We start from the raw sequence: 13,551 nt of genomic DNA, 5'->3' as shown, positions 1-13,551 counted from the left end.
CTGTGAGTTCGAGACCAGCCTGGTCTACAGAGCTAGTTCCAGGACAGGCTCCAAAGCCACAGAGAAACCCTGTCTCGAAAAAACAAAAACAAAAACCAAAAAAATTAAATAAATAAATATTAAAAAAAAGAACGAGAAACTGTCCTCTAGAAGTACTTTGACCTTGAATCCTCACTGAAAACAGTCACTGTTTTGCTAGGGGGCATTGCAGCAATTTCATGACTGGTCAAAAGGCACCTCAGGCATGCACACCCAAGGCTCTTGCATTACTGTGTGTCACAAACAATGTAAGATAAAAGATTGGAGCCACGGAGGCTCATGATGCTCTCCTCTAGGGAGCCATGTAAATCAGACCTGGGACTGGTTTGAGGGGACACTTTGTGGAACTTTCAAATATGCCTTTGTACGTCTGCTCAGGGCTGTCCATCAGAGAGGCTGGGCCTTCCTGCTACACATAGGCCTTAAAGTTTTATCTTGGAGTGCCTTTTTTCCAACCACCCTGTGCTACATGGTGCACCCCGATAACAACCACCCTAACTCCAGTTCTAGGAGCCCCATGCCCTCTTCTGACCTCCAAGGGCACCAAGCACACACGTGGTACATATACATATGTGCAGGTAAAACACTCATACACATAAAAAAGAATTCAAGGTTATCTTAGGTTACTTAGCAAATCTGAAGTCAAGCTAGGCTACTTGAGGTTCTTTCTCAAAAAGAAAAAGCAAAGTTTCTATAGCGGTTCCATAGAGTAAATCTGAGTTAAGGGATGAATAAATTGTCTACTCAGGGCCCCAGAAACACTAGCTTCAGTTCAAGTGCTAAGCAGCTTCACATACCCAGTGTCTGTCACACCACCCAGGGATTAGAACATTGCCACTAATGGAAAGATGTTGGACAACTTTGTAAGGGGGCTTGTCCACCCTTCGGAGGGTCCTCTGACCTAGCACTGGAATAACCCTCCTCTTCCTTGGCTATTTCCACCTGTTGCTCCCCCCCCCCAACTTGCTTCTTGGTTCCAGAGTGCATCTAGAAATATGTACTGGCCACATGAACACTGGATGCTCAGCCCCTCCACCAAGGGCCTAGAGCATCAGCTACATTGCCTAAAAGGCGCCAGTGCCCTCACCTGCACGAAGGGCCAAGAGCACCAGCTACACCGGATAAAAGGCGCCGGCGCCCTCACCTGCACTCTCTGTCCTGGCAAACCAGTTTCCTTGATTACATATATGGCGAACTCTGGCTTTCTCTGAATTTCAGCTTCCCCATGTACTCAGTGGGAAATATACACCTTTCCATGTCTGTGCCTAAGAGTGTCTGGTGTAGGGATATTTTGTTTGTAATCTAACAAATAAAGCTTGCCTGAAGATCAGAGTGTAGAGCTAAGCCACTAGTTAGCCACAGAGGCCAGGCAGTGGTGGCACACACATTTCATCCCAGCACTCAAGAGACAGAGGCAGACAGATCTCTGTGAGTTCAAGGCCACATTGGGCTACACAAAATAGATCCAGTTTAAAGGAGAAACCAAGTCGGGTGGTGGTGGCTCACACCTTTAATCCCAGTACTTGGGAGTCACAGCCTTTAAACCCAGCACTAGGGAGGTGGAGACAGGAAGGAATATGGCTGGGCAGGCAGGAGGAAACAGGAGTTGGAGGAGTTCAGTCTGAGGATTTGTAGAGACTGGATCACCCCTCAGTCTGAGGGTTCGGCAGAGGTAAAAGGTCTCTCCAATGGCTGCACACCCTGCTTCTCTGATCTCTCAGCCTTCACACCCTAGTATCTGATTCCGGGTTTTTTAATATTAAGACCAATTAGAATTCGATTTACAGTTTGGCATCCTCTGGGCTTTATTTACCCCACCTGATCACTGGCAAGAATCACAGTCTCTCTCCACACCACTCCTCTTGGGCTACGTGAAACCCTGTCTCAAAACCAAGAGAATGACCTTGAACTTCTGATTCCCCTGTTTCCACTTCCAAAGAGCTGGGATTAAAGTCTTGAGTGACTTACTACATCCAATTTTAGGCTGTGCTGAGGATCGAACCCAGAGTGCACGCTAGGTAAGCACTCTACCCAATGAGCTATAGCTCCAGCCCTGTTCTCACTTTCCATACCCAGCAAGCTCCGGGTTTCAGTTTCTCCAAACGCTCAGCAAGAAATATCACATTTTCCTTTTTGTGTCAATATCTGGTATAAGCGTTGCAGCTCGTATGGAACGGTATCCCGGCAGTTGGGAGCCAAGGAATACCACAAAGTCACTGTAAGCGTAACACCTTTTAACCCTACATCGGGTCTTCTCCAGCCTCTGTTTTCCCATATGTTTAGTGGAGCACGAATACCTCACCTAATCTTGCAATGTCTTCTTTGGGCATTGGTTTCCCCCTTTACGAGATGTCAAGATTGCGCCCTACCACACCAGAGCAAGCACCTGGTCTCTAGACCCCAGTCTCTCCAAATGTTCAACCAGCAGAAAGACCCCTTCTTTAACCCTCCGCCTTGAATGGCTTTCTTTGCCTGAAAGGAAAGGGGAGAGGCAGGGTGGAAAGATGACACACTGTACATTCCAGTTCTTTATGGGTGGTTTAGGAGACTTCACGGTACCTAACTTCAGTTTATTGGCCATTCAAAGCAAAGGAACGGCTTTGAGGATGGGGGCACGCAACGGGGAACTGTTCTTTTGCAGGTCCCTCTCGTTGGCCAGGCGCCAACACCCCACCCCCGACCCCCACCGCGCGCTCCCATTAGAGGGGCCGGCCGACTCCGGCGTCGGAACCTTCGTGTGTGGAACGTGCGTTTCTGAACGGCGCTCTTTCCCAGGGACGCCGTCGCCCCTCGCGCCCCTGCGCCCCCCGACCCGCGTCCCCGGCGCCGCCGGCCCGGAGCTACCCGGAAGCTCGATCCTGCAGCGGCACTCGTCAGGGCAAGCCCGGGTCCGTTCGGGACCTCGGCCCCGTTCTCCCCCGGACCCGAGAGGCTGCTGCACCGGGTACGGGGGCCGGGATGGAGGGAGGAGCCTGGCTTGGGCAGGGCGCGAGGCCGGCAGGGCTCTGGGTGTGGGTCGGGGCCGTGAGGCTAGGAAAGCTACGCTCAGAGCTCGAGAGAGGGCCGTCTGGAAGACAGGGCTCCTTATGGAAGCCAGTGGAGTAGGAAGCCCTGGGGATATAACGGGACCGGGTGGTTCAGAGGACCACGGTGCAAGAGCGCCCACGGCAAGGGAGGCATGCATCATATGAATCCGGGAGATGCCAGCTGCATCTTAGAGAGGAGGGACCAAGGTTAGGGAGAGCTGGTGTGGGAACGGGAAACCAGAAGGTCCAGTGTCTGACTGCAAGCGGGAGGAGGCTCCATGGTGGTGGCGGCGGTGGACGGAGAAATGAAGATGTCAGGATACTTTCCGGAGGAGGGGAGGGGGCCGGGGATGGTTGTGAATGAAACGCAACACGATGGGGGCGCATATAAGAGACAGGCAGTTGAAGATAAAGTAGAGACGATGTAGGAAGAGAATGGCGAGACCTTTTAGTGCAGAGTGCGGGGATGACATAAAAGATCCATGAGTGGAAAGTGGGGAACTGGGTTAGTGGGACTCTGGGCAAGAATCTAGGGAGGAAACTCCAGGCCACGACAACTGTGTGGAGATTTGGGAGGTCCTGAGGAGGATCTAGTTGGGTGGAGACCTCCCACCCCCAGGGTGTTGTGGGACCTGAGGGAGAGGATTAAGCCAGAGCTTGAGTAGAGCTCTGGGAAGGAGGGAAAGGTAGATTGGAGAAAAATCCCGGAGGCCACCAGAGCCTGGAATGGAAGGCTAGAGAGGTCCTAAGCTAAAAGGAGAGAAATGGACTTGGAGATTGATTGTGGCGGGTGGCTATGGACGGAGGGAATCCGAAGGATGTCCGAGGTCCTGACGTGAGGCTGGTGGAGCTGGGTGTTGCCAAGCCCTGGTGGAGAAAACCCAGAGATGGGAACTGGAGTCAGTTTTCACTTTGTAGGAAGGTAGGTCAGTAGCACAGAGTCTGGCAGAGAATGGAAACACCTTTTTAGGAATTTTTTTTCCTGAAAGGAAGAGACAGATCTTAACTTCTCTTCCCTCCGCCGCTCCCAGCTGCCGCTCCAGATGCTGCTGCTGCCGCCGCGGCCACCTCACCCTCGGTCCTCCTCCCCGGAGGTCATGGACCCACCGCCCCCCAAAACTCCCCCATTTCCCAAGGCGGAAGGCCCCTCCTCCACTTCTTCCTCGGTGGCGGGGCCGCGGCCACCGCGGCTGGGCCGCCACCTACTCATCGACGCCAACGGGGTCCCCTACACGTACACCGTGCAGCTGGAGGAGGAACCTCGGGGCCCGCCACAGCGCGAGGCGACCCCGGGAGAGCCAAGTCCTCGCAAGGGCTACAGCTGCCCAGAGTGCGCTCGTGTCTTTGCCAGCCCTCTACGGCTGCAGAGCCACCGTGTGTCGCACTCGGACCTCAAGCCCTTTACGTGTGGTGCTTGTGGCAAAGCCTTTAAGCGCTCCAGCCACCTGTCGCGGCACCGCGCCACTCATCGCGCGCGCGCTGGCCCACCGCACAGCTGCCCGCTCTGTCCACGCCGCTTCCAGGACGCCGCGGAGCTGGCGCAGCACGTGCGCCTGCACTGAGCTTGGCCCTGCTATCTCTGGGCCACCACGTCTGACCCACACAGCGTCACTGCCTTACCCTAGGCCTCAGTTTCCCCACCTATTCCCCAAAGAGAAACATTTTTGTCTTTTCTCCAGTCTAGCTGTGTGATGTAGACCAAAGTTGTTGCCCCTCTGGGCCTGGGTGTCAGTTGGAACTGGGCTTCAGTCTGGCTGTGCTATGTAAGCCTTTACAACTGACGCGACCTCTCCTGAGTCTTGGTTTTCTACTCTTCCCAAGTGATGAGGTCCTTGTGGAAGACATGACAAAAGCACCGGCACTGCCTGGATCATCTCTGTACTTCCCCATATTGCCCACGACCCCTCATTCTTTGCCCAATAAACATTCCGCACTTAATTCTCAAGGCTCTTACTTGCATGTGGGTTGTGTTGGGAGAAGAGAGATTGAATCAGGACCGTTAGCACCTAGGAACCTTGTGCTCGAAGTGAGTTGCCAGCCGGAGCTGTTTTCTGATGCTCAGACGACCCGCCCTCTCTTAGACCCTCGTTTCTCCCTGGGTCTATGTTTCCCAAACCCGGTACTGCCAGATGCTGGCTGTAGCCAAGGGTTCCCGGTCCTGTGCTGCTCGGACCCAGGAGGCTGATGCACTGGGTACCAGGCAGGAAAGGAGGAATTGAGACTCAAGCAACCGCTGAGGCATGGTTCGGGCGACATCCCAATGGACAGCTTTTTGAATACTTGCCTGGGAAATCTCCAAAGGTGGGGGCTGCAGACCTAGAAAGAACTACAGGTGGGGCGCGTAATGGGAGAACCTAGACAGACCCACTTTTAGACCGGGTGGTGGTCAAAATGTGGGAGAGTCCTGGGGCCACAAGATGACGTGCTTGATGGCTGGTAGGTGACCTGAGGGCACACGGGGGAGGGGACAGAGTGAAAGAGACTGCATGAATATAGTGGGTAGTAGGGCCCAGAAGACGGAAAGACAGAAGAAAGACTACAGGGGCCTTAGAGGGACATCGCAGAGGACCTTGGGTGGAGTACATAGCAAGAACAGAGTCCTTGTTCCCCCCTCCGGTTCGATCTCATACTCTCTAGCATCCATCAGGCCTCATTTGCATCTATGAATGCTGGTGCTGCCACCTTGCTGCCTCCAGACCTCAGCACTTCCCTCTGTAGAGGCCATGGAAGGCCACCCTCTCTCGAATAGATGGGTCTCCAGAACCTGGGCCTTCTTTCTCCACAGGATCTCCCCCGACTTCGTCCCCTCCAAGGCTCAACCATTATCTTCTCATGGACACCCAGTGTGTCCCCTACACAGTGCCGGTGGATGAGGAGTCACAGAGGGAGGCTGGGGTCATTGGGACTTGGGTTCAGAAAAAGTGCTTAGGGACTCTGAGTACATCTTACCTTCAGCGACACAGCATTACCCACTTGGAGGTGAAGCCCTTCAAATGCGACACCTGGGGGAAGGCATTCAAGCCGGCCAGCCCTCTTGAGCAGACCACTCCATACATGGGGCGGGTGGTATTTAGCCCTACAGCTGCTTGCTCTGCCCTCGCTGCTTCTGGGCCGAGGACGAGTTGACCCAGCACATCAGTGGACACTAGGGGACCACCCGTTCCCGCATTGCTTGCGTCACTTTACAGAGCAGAACACATTACAGAAGAACACTCCATGAACCGCTCCTGGGATCCCAGGGGTCGAGGGGCTCCCGAATCTCTTAGACATGGACCTGAGTTGCAGACTGGCTTTCAGGGCCCTAGACACAAACCCAGACAAACCTTTTTGAAGAGAGCCTTGCCTAGAAGAGTCTCTGAGCTGTCAGTACATCACAGTACTTTGGACTTATGATGGGAATGAGTCCTCAGAACAGCCCTGTACCTTGAACACTGGGAGTCCCGATAGGAGGAATGAAGGATAGTGTGGCTTGGGAAACTTGCCTTGGAGGTTCTGGTGGGCAGTCAGAAGTCTCCTTTATGTTGACACTGGCCCTAGACTGGACACCAACTAAACACTCCACTCTCAATTAGCACTTCAATTTTTTTTTTTCGAGACAGGGTTTCTCTGTGGTTTTGGAGCCTGTCCTGGAACTAGCTCTGTAGACCAGGCTGGTCTCGAACTCACAGAGATCCGCCTGCCTCTGCCTCCCGAGTGCTGGGGTTAAAGGCGTGCGCCACCACCACCCGGCAGCACTTCAGTTTTTGAGATGTCTTAGTTTACACTCACCACCTGGTACCACGACCTTGGCTGGGGGTTGGGAAAATCTGCCCCCCTCCTCCAGAGTTAGGCCTACTTCAGTTCCTGCAAACCTGCCATCTATTTATTTATTGGGACAAGGTTGTAATGTAGCTCTGGGTACCATTAGACTTATGATCTTGCTTCTACTTCCTGAGTTCTGGAACGTGGGGTTTTTTGCATGCTAGGTACTCTACAGACTGAGACACATTCCCAGCACCTTTGGAAATATGAGTCTAAGTGTTACCCCTCCCCCCTTAAATTACAATCCACATTAAGAGACTTAAAAAAGGGCAGCCTAGAGCAGAAGTACACCAAACATATGTGAAACCATTCTAACGGTAGTTGCCTTTAGCGTGCACAGGACACCTTGATATACATTTTAAATCTAGAGTTCACCTTCCCATATACGATTTCCTGCGGTTTGAAACACTGATCTAGGGCAGGTGGCTCCCACTGGACTTGCTGACCCAGGCTGCAGCTGGTTGGTAAAGTGAAGCACAAGAGGGAGCTGCTTAGTCTCCCTCTGTGAGGTTAGTTAAAGCCAAGCCTCCATTAGGGCTTCAGAACCCCAGAGAGGATGTTGCTTGTGAAACGGAGAGGCAGGAGGAACCTTGCTGCAGGCCTAATAAACATGTCTTCTCTGTCCCCTTTCACGCCTGTTTTGTGCCAGATGTAGTTAGCCTCTTTACACGACTTCTTTTGGGGCGGTTTGCGGCGGAGGGGCGAGTGGGAGTGTCTTAAGGATGTGCTTCTATTCCACCGTCTGACTTCAAATAGCTTGGATTTTAAGCCCCAAGAGTGAGGTCCCGTTCTGGGCTGAGCCTTTGGTGTGTCACACCACTGCATCCTCGCAAAGACCCTAGAGAGGATCTTCCCACTTAACAGGTGAGTAAACTGAGGCTCTGGAGGAATGAGGCGGCAGGGATTGGAGTGTAGCTGTTCCACAGGCAGCTATTGTGCGGGTTATTCCTGACCCACACTTTGCGGAGATGTAGCCACCACACAACCCATTCTCACATCTGGTTCTCTTATTTCTCTAAACCTTTTCTTCGTGGACGGGATTAGGGATTATGGCTGCCTGAGGCGTTTAAGACCAAAGGTGTGCATGCACTAGCCAGTTCTTCAGGGTTCCTTAAAAGGGGACTCAAGTTTCGCTTCAATTTTCCTAGCTGCCTCATACCTTCAGACTTTTCTTGGCCCTTTGGGCACATAGCCACTCACCCGGAGGACCCCCGGAGCCGCGTCAGCTGTGCAGGATGAGAATTTCATGAGGATCCCTGCCTGGGCTTTAGGAAGGGCGGGGGTGGGTGGGAGTGGGTTGCAAGGGGCTATCGCGCAAGTGCGGCCCCGAACTCCACGCAAACGGCGGATCTCACCTGGATTCCAAGAAGAGGCGCGCCTGGTCTGGCAGGCCGGATCCCGCAAATGATTGCGTCTCTGCCCGCTCCGCCATCCAGTTCCAAGATTCCCCCTCTTCTGCCGCTGTGCTCGTTTACTGGTGGGTGGGCGCTTCTCTCCGCGACACTTTGCAGACGCTCCCCAACGCTGGGCATGGGTGCCGCCACCACCGTCGGTCCCAGGGCTGGAGTCCTTACGCGGGTGGGTGAGAGCCGGGCCCTGGCCCCTTGTATCCTGGCACCCAAGGGCGGGGAATGGTGTCCTATGTGGCCACTCCCATGTCGGTTGCCCTTTCAGGGACCCTTTGACATGGTCGCCCCCTCCCACTCGTGGGACAAAGGGCGGGGGCACATCCCCACGCGTGACACCCCCGCTGCGCACGCGCCCAGCCCCCACCTCGGGGGAGGGGCTTGGCTAACTTGCACAAGTGCGGGAGGAATGGGCGGCTGGGACAGGGGAATGCTAGCAGGATGGACTCCCCCCCACCTCATGCGTGGAAGTTAGGGGTGGTTTCTCCCTTCCATTTATGGTTTTGGGTCTGGTGATGGCCCATGATGAGGGTCCTTCGTATTCAGGCCAAAGTATCCCTGTGGTGTTGAGCCTGTGAAGAACCAAAGAATCTAAGGGCCGAGCTCCTTCAGGACCAAGAGTTCTCTCGCCGTGCCCCCTTACTCTGGGTACACGATTTGGAAACCACAGTGTCCTCTGTCCAGGAGTATGGGCTCTTTCCTCCCTTAGACCACGGCTTCAGGCCGGTGATCCCTCCTTACTCCAGAGGAACAGGTACTCCACCGCTCCAGGAACTAACTGACTACATTTGGTGACCTGTTTCTGTCCAGTGCCCCTGAGGGCTCAGCTGCTGGGTCTGAAGGAAGCCTCGCTATGAATGACCGAAGCAACCGTAGGCGGACAAGTGAGGCACTTGGGGACCCTTTCCCCATCCTTAGCCCGACACTCTGGTTCCCTCTATCCACGGGGCAGTTATGGTTGGGGGTGGTCTGAAAGGGCCAGGCCGCTTCTGGGGTGACCTGCACTGGCCTCTCTCCAGTGAAGGACGAAGAGACCTTTGAGATCTCCATCCCCTTCGAAGAGGCACCCCACTTAGACTCACAGATTTTCTACAGTCTGAGTCCCTCTCGGAGAAATTTTGAGGGTGAGCTGAGAAGGGCGTGGAGGGACTGGAGTCAGGGGGGGTACTACCTTATCCTGGGGCATGACCCCCCCCCACCCTCTGCTGTTCCTAGAGCCTCCAGAGGCCACCTCCCCAACCCTGACCCTGATGAACAGCGTTAAGGCCCAGCTGCACATGGCCCTGGAAAGGAACTCATGGCTGCAGAAGCGCATTGAAGACCTGGAGGAGGAGAGGGACTTTTTGCGGTGTCAGCTGGACAAGTTCATTTCCTCCGCTCGGATGGATGCAGGTGGGGGTGGGGACACACAGTTCCCCCAGGACCCGCAGAATCCAAAACCCACTGTTGGGTTCACCTGAGGGGACTTGCCCTTTATTCTTCCACTAAGAACCGTGCTGACTTTAGGGACCTCCCCAGCCATTCCTTTTGTTTTGTCAGATTCTCATTTCCTACCCTGTCATAGACTGTCCCATAAGCCTGCAGCCTCAAGCACTTGAAATAAGTGTCTCCCCGAGTCTGGATTTCCAGCCTGGGCTCTCATCTTAGGGGAATGGCCCTCATTTCCTTGTCAGTCTGCTGGATTCCTCAGAGGGGCCCTATCTGCACCCCAGGACTTGTGGAAGGTGTATTTATCCATTCACCAGAGGTGTCCCAGAATAACAACCAGGGGCTTGTTTTCCCACCACCCTGTTCTACACAGCTTGGCTAACTAATGTTTTTTATTCCTCAAAGACTATGGGATCTCAGAACTTCTTGTCCCCTAAACTCTGCCACAAGGTCATGGGCAGATTCTACCATTTTGCCTTGCTCTGATTGTGACTAACAGCATGGTGGTGTCACCTCTTCTGGTAGGCAGGATCCTGTCTCCTTATTAATATGTATTGTCTGCTATTCCAGCCACATTTCTCAGTCCAGGCTCCCCCCTCCCCCCTAGATCTTTAGCTCAGGTCTCATAGAACTTAACCTTTATTCAGGCCATAACCCCAACCTTTGTATCCAGCTGAGCTGCTGGAAGGCTTTCTAGCTGGTAATAATATCAAAAGTTCCAGCAAAGGGCCTAAGGGTATTCTGAGGGTTTCAACTACTGGGGACCTGGCATTGGGATGGGCACCATGTATGTTCCTTGTCCCCTCTTCCTACACTGGGAGCGCTATCCTGGATGACTCCACTCTTTCCTTGATCTGGCGGGGCACAGAGTCCTGACTTCAGTTCTTTTGGAAGATGCTGAGTCTAAGCCTCAGCTGGCTTCCTGTTCAGGTGAAGGTAGTTAGCTTCCCCAATACCCAAACTGAACTTTGATATCCAAGCCTCTTACTCAGAGGCCTTGCCTGCTTCTTGCATTTTGACTACTCTCTGAAGGCCCCCAAGATACATTTCCCCTACAGAAACCCAGACCAGTCACAGATGCTCCGCTGAGTTCTCTGAATCCCAGCTAGCTCGATACCTTCATGCTTGGGGGCTTCACCCTGTCCTCATCCTGAGGATCTGGCCTCCGTGTTCATTTTTCCCCCTTCAGGGCAATGATAGGACATTATGTCACAGTTCATTTTTGTCTCTCCTTAGAGGACCACTGCCGGATGAAGCCTGGGCCACGGAGGGTTGATGGGGACAGCCGGGCTGGGGTTGGGGGTGAAGCCTCAGACCCTGAGTCGGCAGCCTCCTCCTTCGGTGGGGCGTCTGACGAGGGCAGTGCCAGTGAAAGGAAGAGGCAGAAGCAGAAGGGAAGTACTGGCCGGAGGCGATTTGGGAAGCCCAAGGCTCGAGAGAGGCAGCGGGGTGAGTGGGTACATGTGATGGTGTGTTGAGGGGTACCCACCCCAGTATCGGTGTGAGTTCTGCAGCAATGCCCTAACTTACCCATATATAAAACAATCAGACCCAGCTCCATCTCCCAGCCCTTCTATGTGGTTGAGTTCATTTTAAATTTCGGTTTATACCAACTAGCAGAGTCAGTTCTGTTTCCTCATCAGAAAGGAGGCCTCTGGCACATGCGCAGCCTCTCCTTTCCTCTGGTGTCTGGCCCGCCTTCTTCAATCCCCCTCCCTCATGTCCATTTCTTGCTCTGATCTCTACTGTTTTCCGTTTTGTACTCCCTTCTCTTCCTGTATGGTGCTCCTCCACTTCCTTGTGTTTTTTTCTTCCTTGCTTTCATTTGCTTTCTAAAGTGTGTGCCTTTCACCCCATCTTTCCTCCTCATGCCTGCCCTCCTGTTCCTACCTGGGTTCCCCCATGTCTCTGGCCCCACATGGCTGTCTTTCCCTGTTCTCCTTTTTCTGCCCGTTTGGCCCTGCAGTGAAGGACGCTGACGGGGTCCTCTGCCGCTACAAGAAGATCCTGGGCACCTTCCAGAAGCTGAAGAGCATGTCTCGAGCCTTTGAGCATCACCGTGTGGACCGGAACACGGTGGCGCTGACCACGCCCATCGCGGAGCTGCTCATTGTGGCTCCCGAAAAGCTGGCTGAGGTGGGAGAGTTCGATCCGTCCAAGGAGCGCCTGCTGGAGTACTCCCGCCGCTGCTTCCTGGCGCTGGACGACGAGACTCTCAAGAAGGTGCAGGCTCTAAAAAAGAGCAAGCTGCTCCTGCCCATCACCTACCGCTTCAAGCGGTGATGCCGCCGCCCCGCAGACGGCTCGCTAGCCCGGGGCGCCGCCAGGGCCAGATGCTGCCCTTTCCTGAGCACTGGGCCCTGCCCTTCGGCCGCCCACTCTGGGCACGCCATCTCCATTCCACTCCGCAAGGACGGCCACCTCGGCCTCCCCAGCCAGGAGTAGCCCATTTGCATCTCACATGAAGACAGAGCATTATTCAGATAATTTAAATTAAAGAGACATGAACATTTTCAATAAATTGGGCCCCAGGTCTTCCTAGAAAGGGGATGGATGGGTAGGGAGGGGGTGGCCGTCGCCAAGGAGACCGAGATGGGAGCGCTCAGGCAGGAGCCTCTAGAAAGGTTGGGGAGGACAGGGTGTAATTATCCTCAGGAGGCAGAAGTGAGAAGGGGAGCAGCAGCCAGCAGCCTCTTCCCAGAGAAAACTAGGAAGGAAGCAGACTCTAAAGCGCAGCTGTGTGGATTCATTTCTGCCGCCCGCCAGGAGTCAGAAGATTGCAGTCCCAGAGGTGGCACGTCCTGCGCTTGCGTGGTAGGAGCGAGCGGGCGGGGGGGCGGGGGGGCTGGTTAACGCGGTTGCCAAGGCAACCGGGAGATCGCAGTCTAGTTTAACGGTCCCGGAGTTGGTACCCACAGTGGGGAGGTGGGGGTAGGGGAGGGGAAGTCGCCGCGCACGCGCAATGTGGATTTAGACTGGCGGATCTTTCCGAGCCCTGAGAAAACGTGCCTCAGACTGACCGCTACGCAGGCGCACAAACCACTCTCACCGCCTCCTAAATCACCATGCGCAGGCGCCCCAAGACGCGCAAAAAACCTCCGCAGGGGCCTCAAGCAGCTTTTGCCCCACTGACTGCTATTGTTCTGCACACCTTGTCTGGCCTTCCACGAAGTCGGCCAATCTTCCATCCCCCTCACCAAGAGTCAGGTGCCAAGAGTGAGACCCGCCCCCTCTACTGTAGCTCTCAGACCCACCTCTTATCTGTACTCCCCCCCTTTTTTGCTCTTGAAGCCGAAAGAAGCCGAAGCAACGGCGGAAAAAGCCGAAGTTTTCCCTTGCGCATGAGGCTTTCCCGAAGCAGTGGCGGAAGGGAACGAAATTCTCCGGAAGGGGCGGAGTGACCCAGTGAAACCTCCGGAAAGAGCCGAAGATTAGATTCGGGCTTAATATCTTGAGGGGTCGTGAGCGAGCGCTGGAAACCTTCGGAAAGAGCCGAAGGTCTGGACGGTTAGGATTGTTGGAAGTGACCGACTGCTTGGACAGTGCCAGCGAGGGGTGGGACGAGTCTCGAGGAAGCGAGAGACTGAGACGGTTTGAGTTGTAGGAAAAACCCGGACCTTTACAGGGTGCTGGCGTAGGACCCACGGAATCCTCCGAACGTTGAGACGCTTGTCTCCGAAAAGTTACCGAAACTTGGGCAGCCTGCAAAATTCTCGCATTGGGTGGTTTCGAGGGTAGCCGTCGCCTCCTGCAGACTTCTCGTCTACAGTCCGAGAATAGCCGACTGGCTTCGGAGCCGGGCTCGGGGCAGTTCGCGGGGGGGAGGGGGGGCGGGCGGGGATGTGGAGAGA

The 13,551-nt window shown here is 54.5% G+C and overlaps 3 protein-coding genes and 1 long non-coding RNA gene across 13 annotated transcripts; 3 read left to right on the top strand and 1 right to left on the bottom strand.

Annotated features, from left to right (window-relative positions):
* Positions 1 to 2,783: 2,783 nt before the first annotated feature.
* On the top strand, positions 2,784 to 5,003 carry Znf580 (zinc finger protein 580). Of its 3 annotated transcripts, none has more exons than XM_013354547.2 (2): positions 2,784 to 2,983; positions 4,097 to 5,003. In XM_013354547.2, the coding sequence occupies exon 2, from the start codon at positions 4,109 to 4,111 to the stop codon at positions 4,625 to 4,627; it is 519 nt and encodes a 172-aa protein (XP_013210001.1). In that variant the 5' UTR covers positions 2,784 to 2,983; positions 4,097 to 4,108; the 3' UTR covers positions 4,628 to 5,003. The 3 variants fall into 3 exon arrangements, with proteins under 3 accessions (XP_013210001.1, XP_026632954.1, XP_026632953.1); XM_026777153.1 differs by lacking the exon at positions 2,784 to 2,983 and adding an exon at positions 2,995 to 3,272; XM_026777152.1 differs by lacking the exon at positions 2,784 to 2,983 and adding an exon at positions 3,844 to 3,987.
* Positions 3,495 to 8,375, bottom strand: LOC113455469. Its single transcript, XR_003376575.1, has 2 exons — positions 8,222 to 8,375; positions 3,495 to 3,932 (listed from the first exon to the last, which is right to left on the bottom strand). It is a non-coding gene; the product is annotated as an uncharacterized LOC113455469 (long non-coding RNA).
* Positions 5,504 to 6,650, top strand: Znf581 (zinc finger protein 581). Its single transcript, XM_026777154.1, is given in 4 exon segments — positions 5,504 to 5,803; positions 5,805 to 6,105; positions 6,108 to 6,209; positions 6,212 to 6,650. Coding segments are annotated over 4 exon segments (549 nt in total). The 5' UTR covers positions 5,504 to 5,731; the 3' UTR covers positions 6,286 to 6,650.
* Positions 7,709 to 13,512, top strand: Ccdc106 (coiled-coil domain containing 106). Of its 8 annotated transcripts, none has more exons than XM_026777151.1 (7): positions 7,709 to 7,730; positions 9,083 to 9,156; positions 9,297 to 9,396; positions 9,488 to 9,664; positions 10,937 to 11,149; positions 11,667 to 12,514; positions 12,992 to 13,512. In XM_026777151.1, exons 2-6 carry the CDS (start codon positions 9,130 to 9,132, stop codon positions 11,981 to 11,983), a joined length of 834 nt encoding a protein of 277 aa, XP_026632952.1. In that variant the 5' UTR covers positions 7,709 to 7,730; positions 9,083 to 9,129; the 3' UTR covers positions 11,984 to 12,514; positions 12,992 to 13,512. The 8 variants fall into 8 exon arrangements, with proteins under 8 accessions (XP_026632952.1, XP_026632949.1, XP_013210000.1 ...); XM_026777148.1 differs by having other exon boundaries at positions 9,292 to 9,396; XM_026777150.1 differs by lacking the exon at positions 7,709 to 7,730 and adding an exon at positions 8,228 to 8,343.
* The last annotated feature ends 39 nt before the right edge of the window (positions 13,513 to 13,551 follow it).

Source organism: Microtus ochrogaster, unplaced genomic scaffold, assembly GCF_000317375.1.
Source record: "Microtus ochrogaster isolate Prairie Vole_2 unplaced genomic scaffold, MicOch1.0 UNK47, whole genome shotgun sequence".
NCBI lineage: Eukaryota > Metazoa > Chordata > Mammalia > Rodentia > Cricetidae > Microtus > Microtus ochrogaster.
Note: the sequence above shows the minus strand (reverse complement) of the source record. Positions and strands in the feature narration are given on the sequence as shown.

What these genes read in the sequence shown, in the direction of transcription:
- Znf580 (XM_026777152.1), top strand. Translation starts at nt 3,862, where the DNA reads ATGGACGGAGGGAATCCGAAGGATGTCCGAGGTCCTGACGTGAGGCTG. An exon ending in AGTTTTCACTTTGTAGGAAG is followed by an intron (nt 3,988 to 4,096) that starts GTAGGTCAGTAG and finishes CGCCGCTCCCAG; the next exon opens with CTGCCGCTCCAGATGCTGCT.
- Ccdc106 (XM_026777148.1), top strand. Translation starts at nt 9,126, where the DNA reads ATGAATGACCGAAGCAACCGTAGGCGGACAA. An exon ending in CTCTCGGAGAAATTTTGAGG is followed by an intron (nt 9,397 to 9,487) that starts GTGAGCTGAGAA and finishes TGCTGTTCCTAG; the next exon opens with AGCCTCCAGAGGCCACCTCC. An exon ending in GGCTCGAGAGAGGCAGCGGG is followed by an intron (nt 11,150 to 11,666) that starts GTGAGTGGGTAC and finishes TTGGCCCTGCAG; the next exon opens with TGAAGGACGCTGACGGGGTC.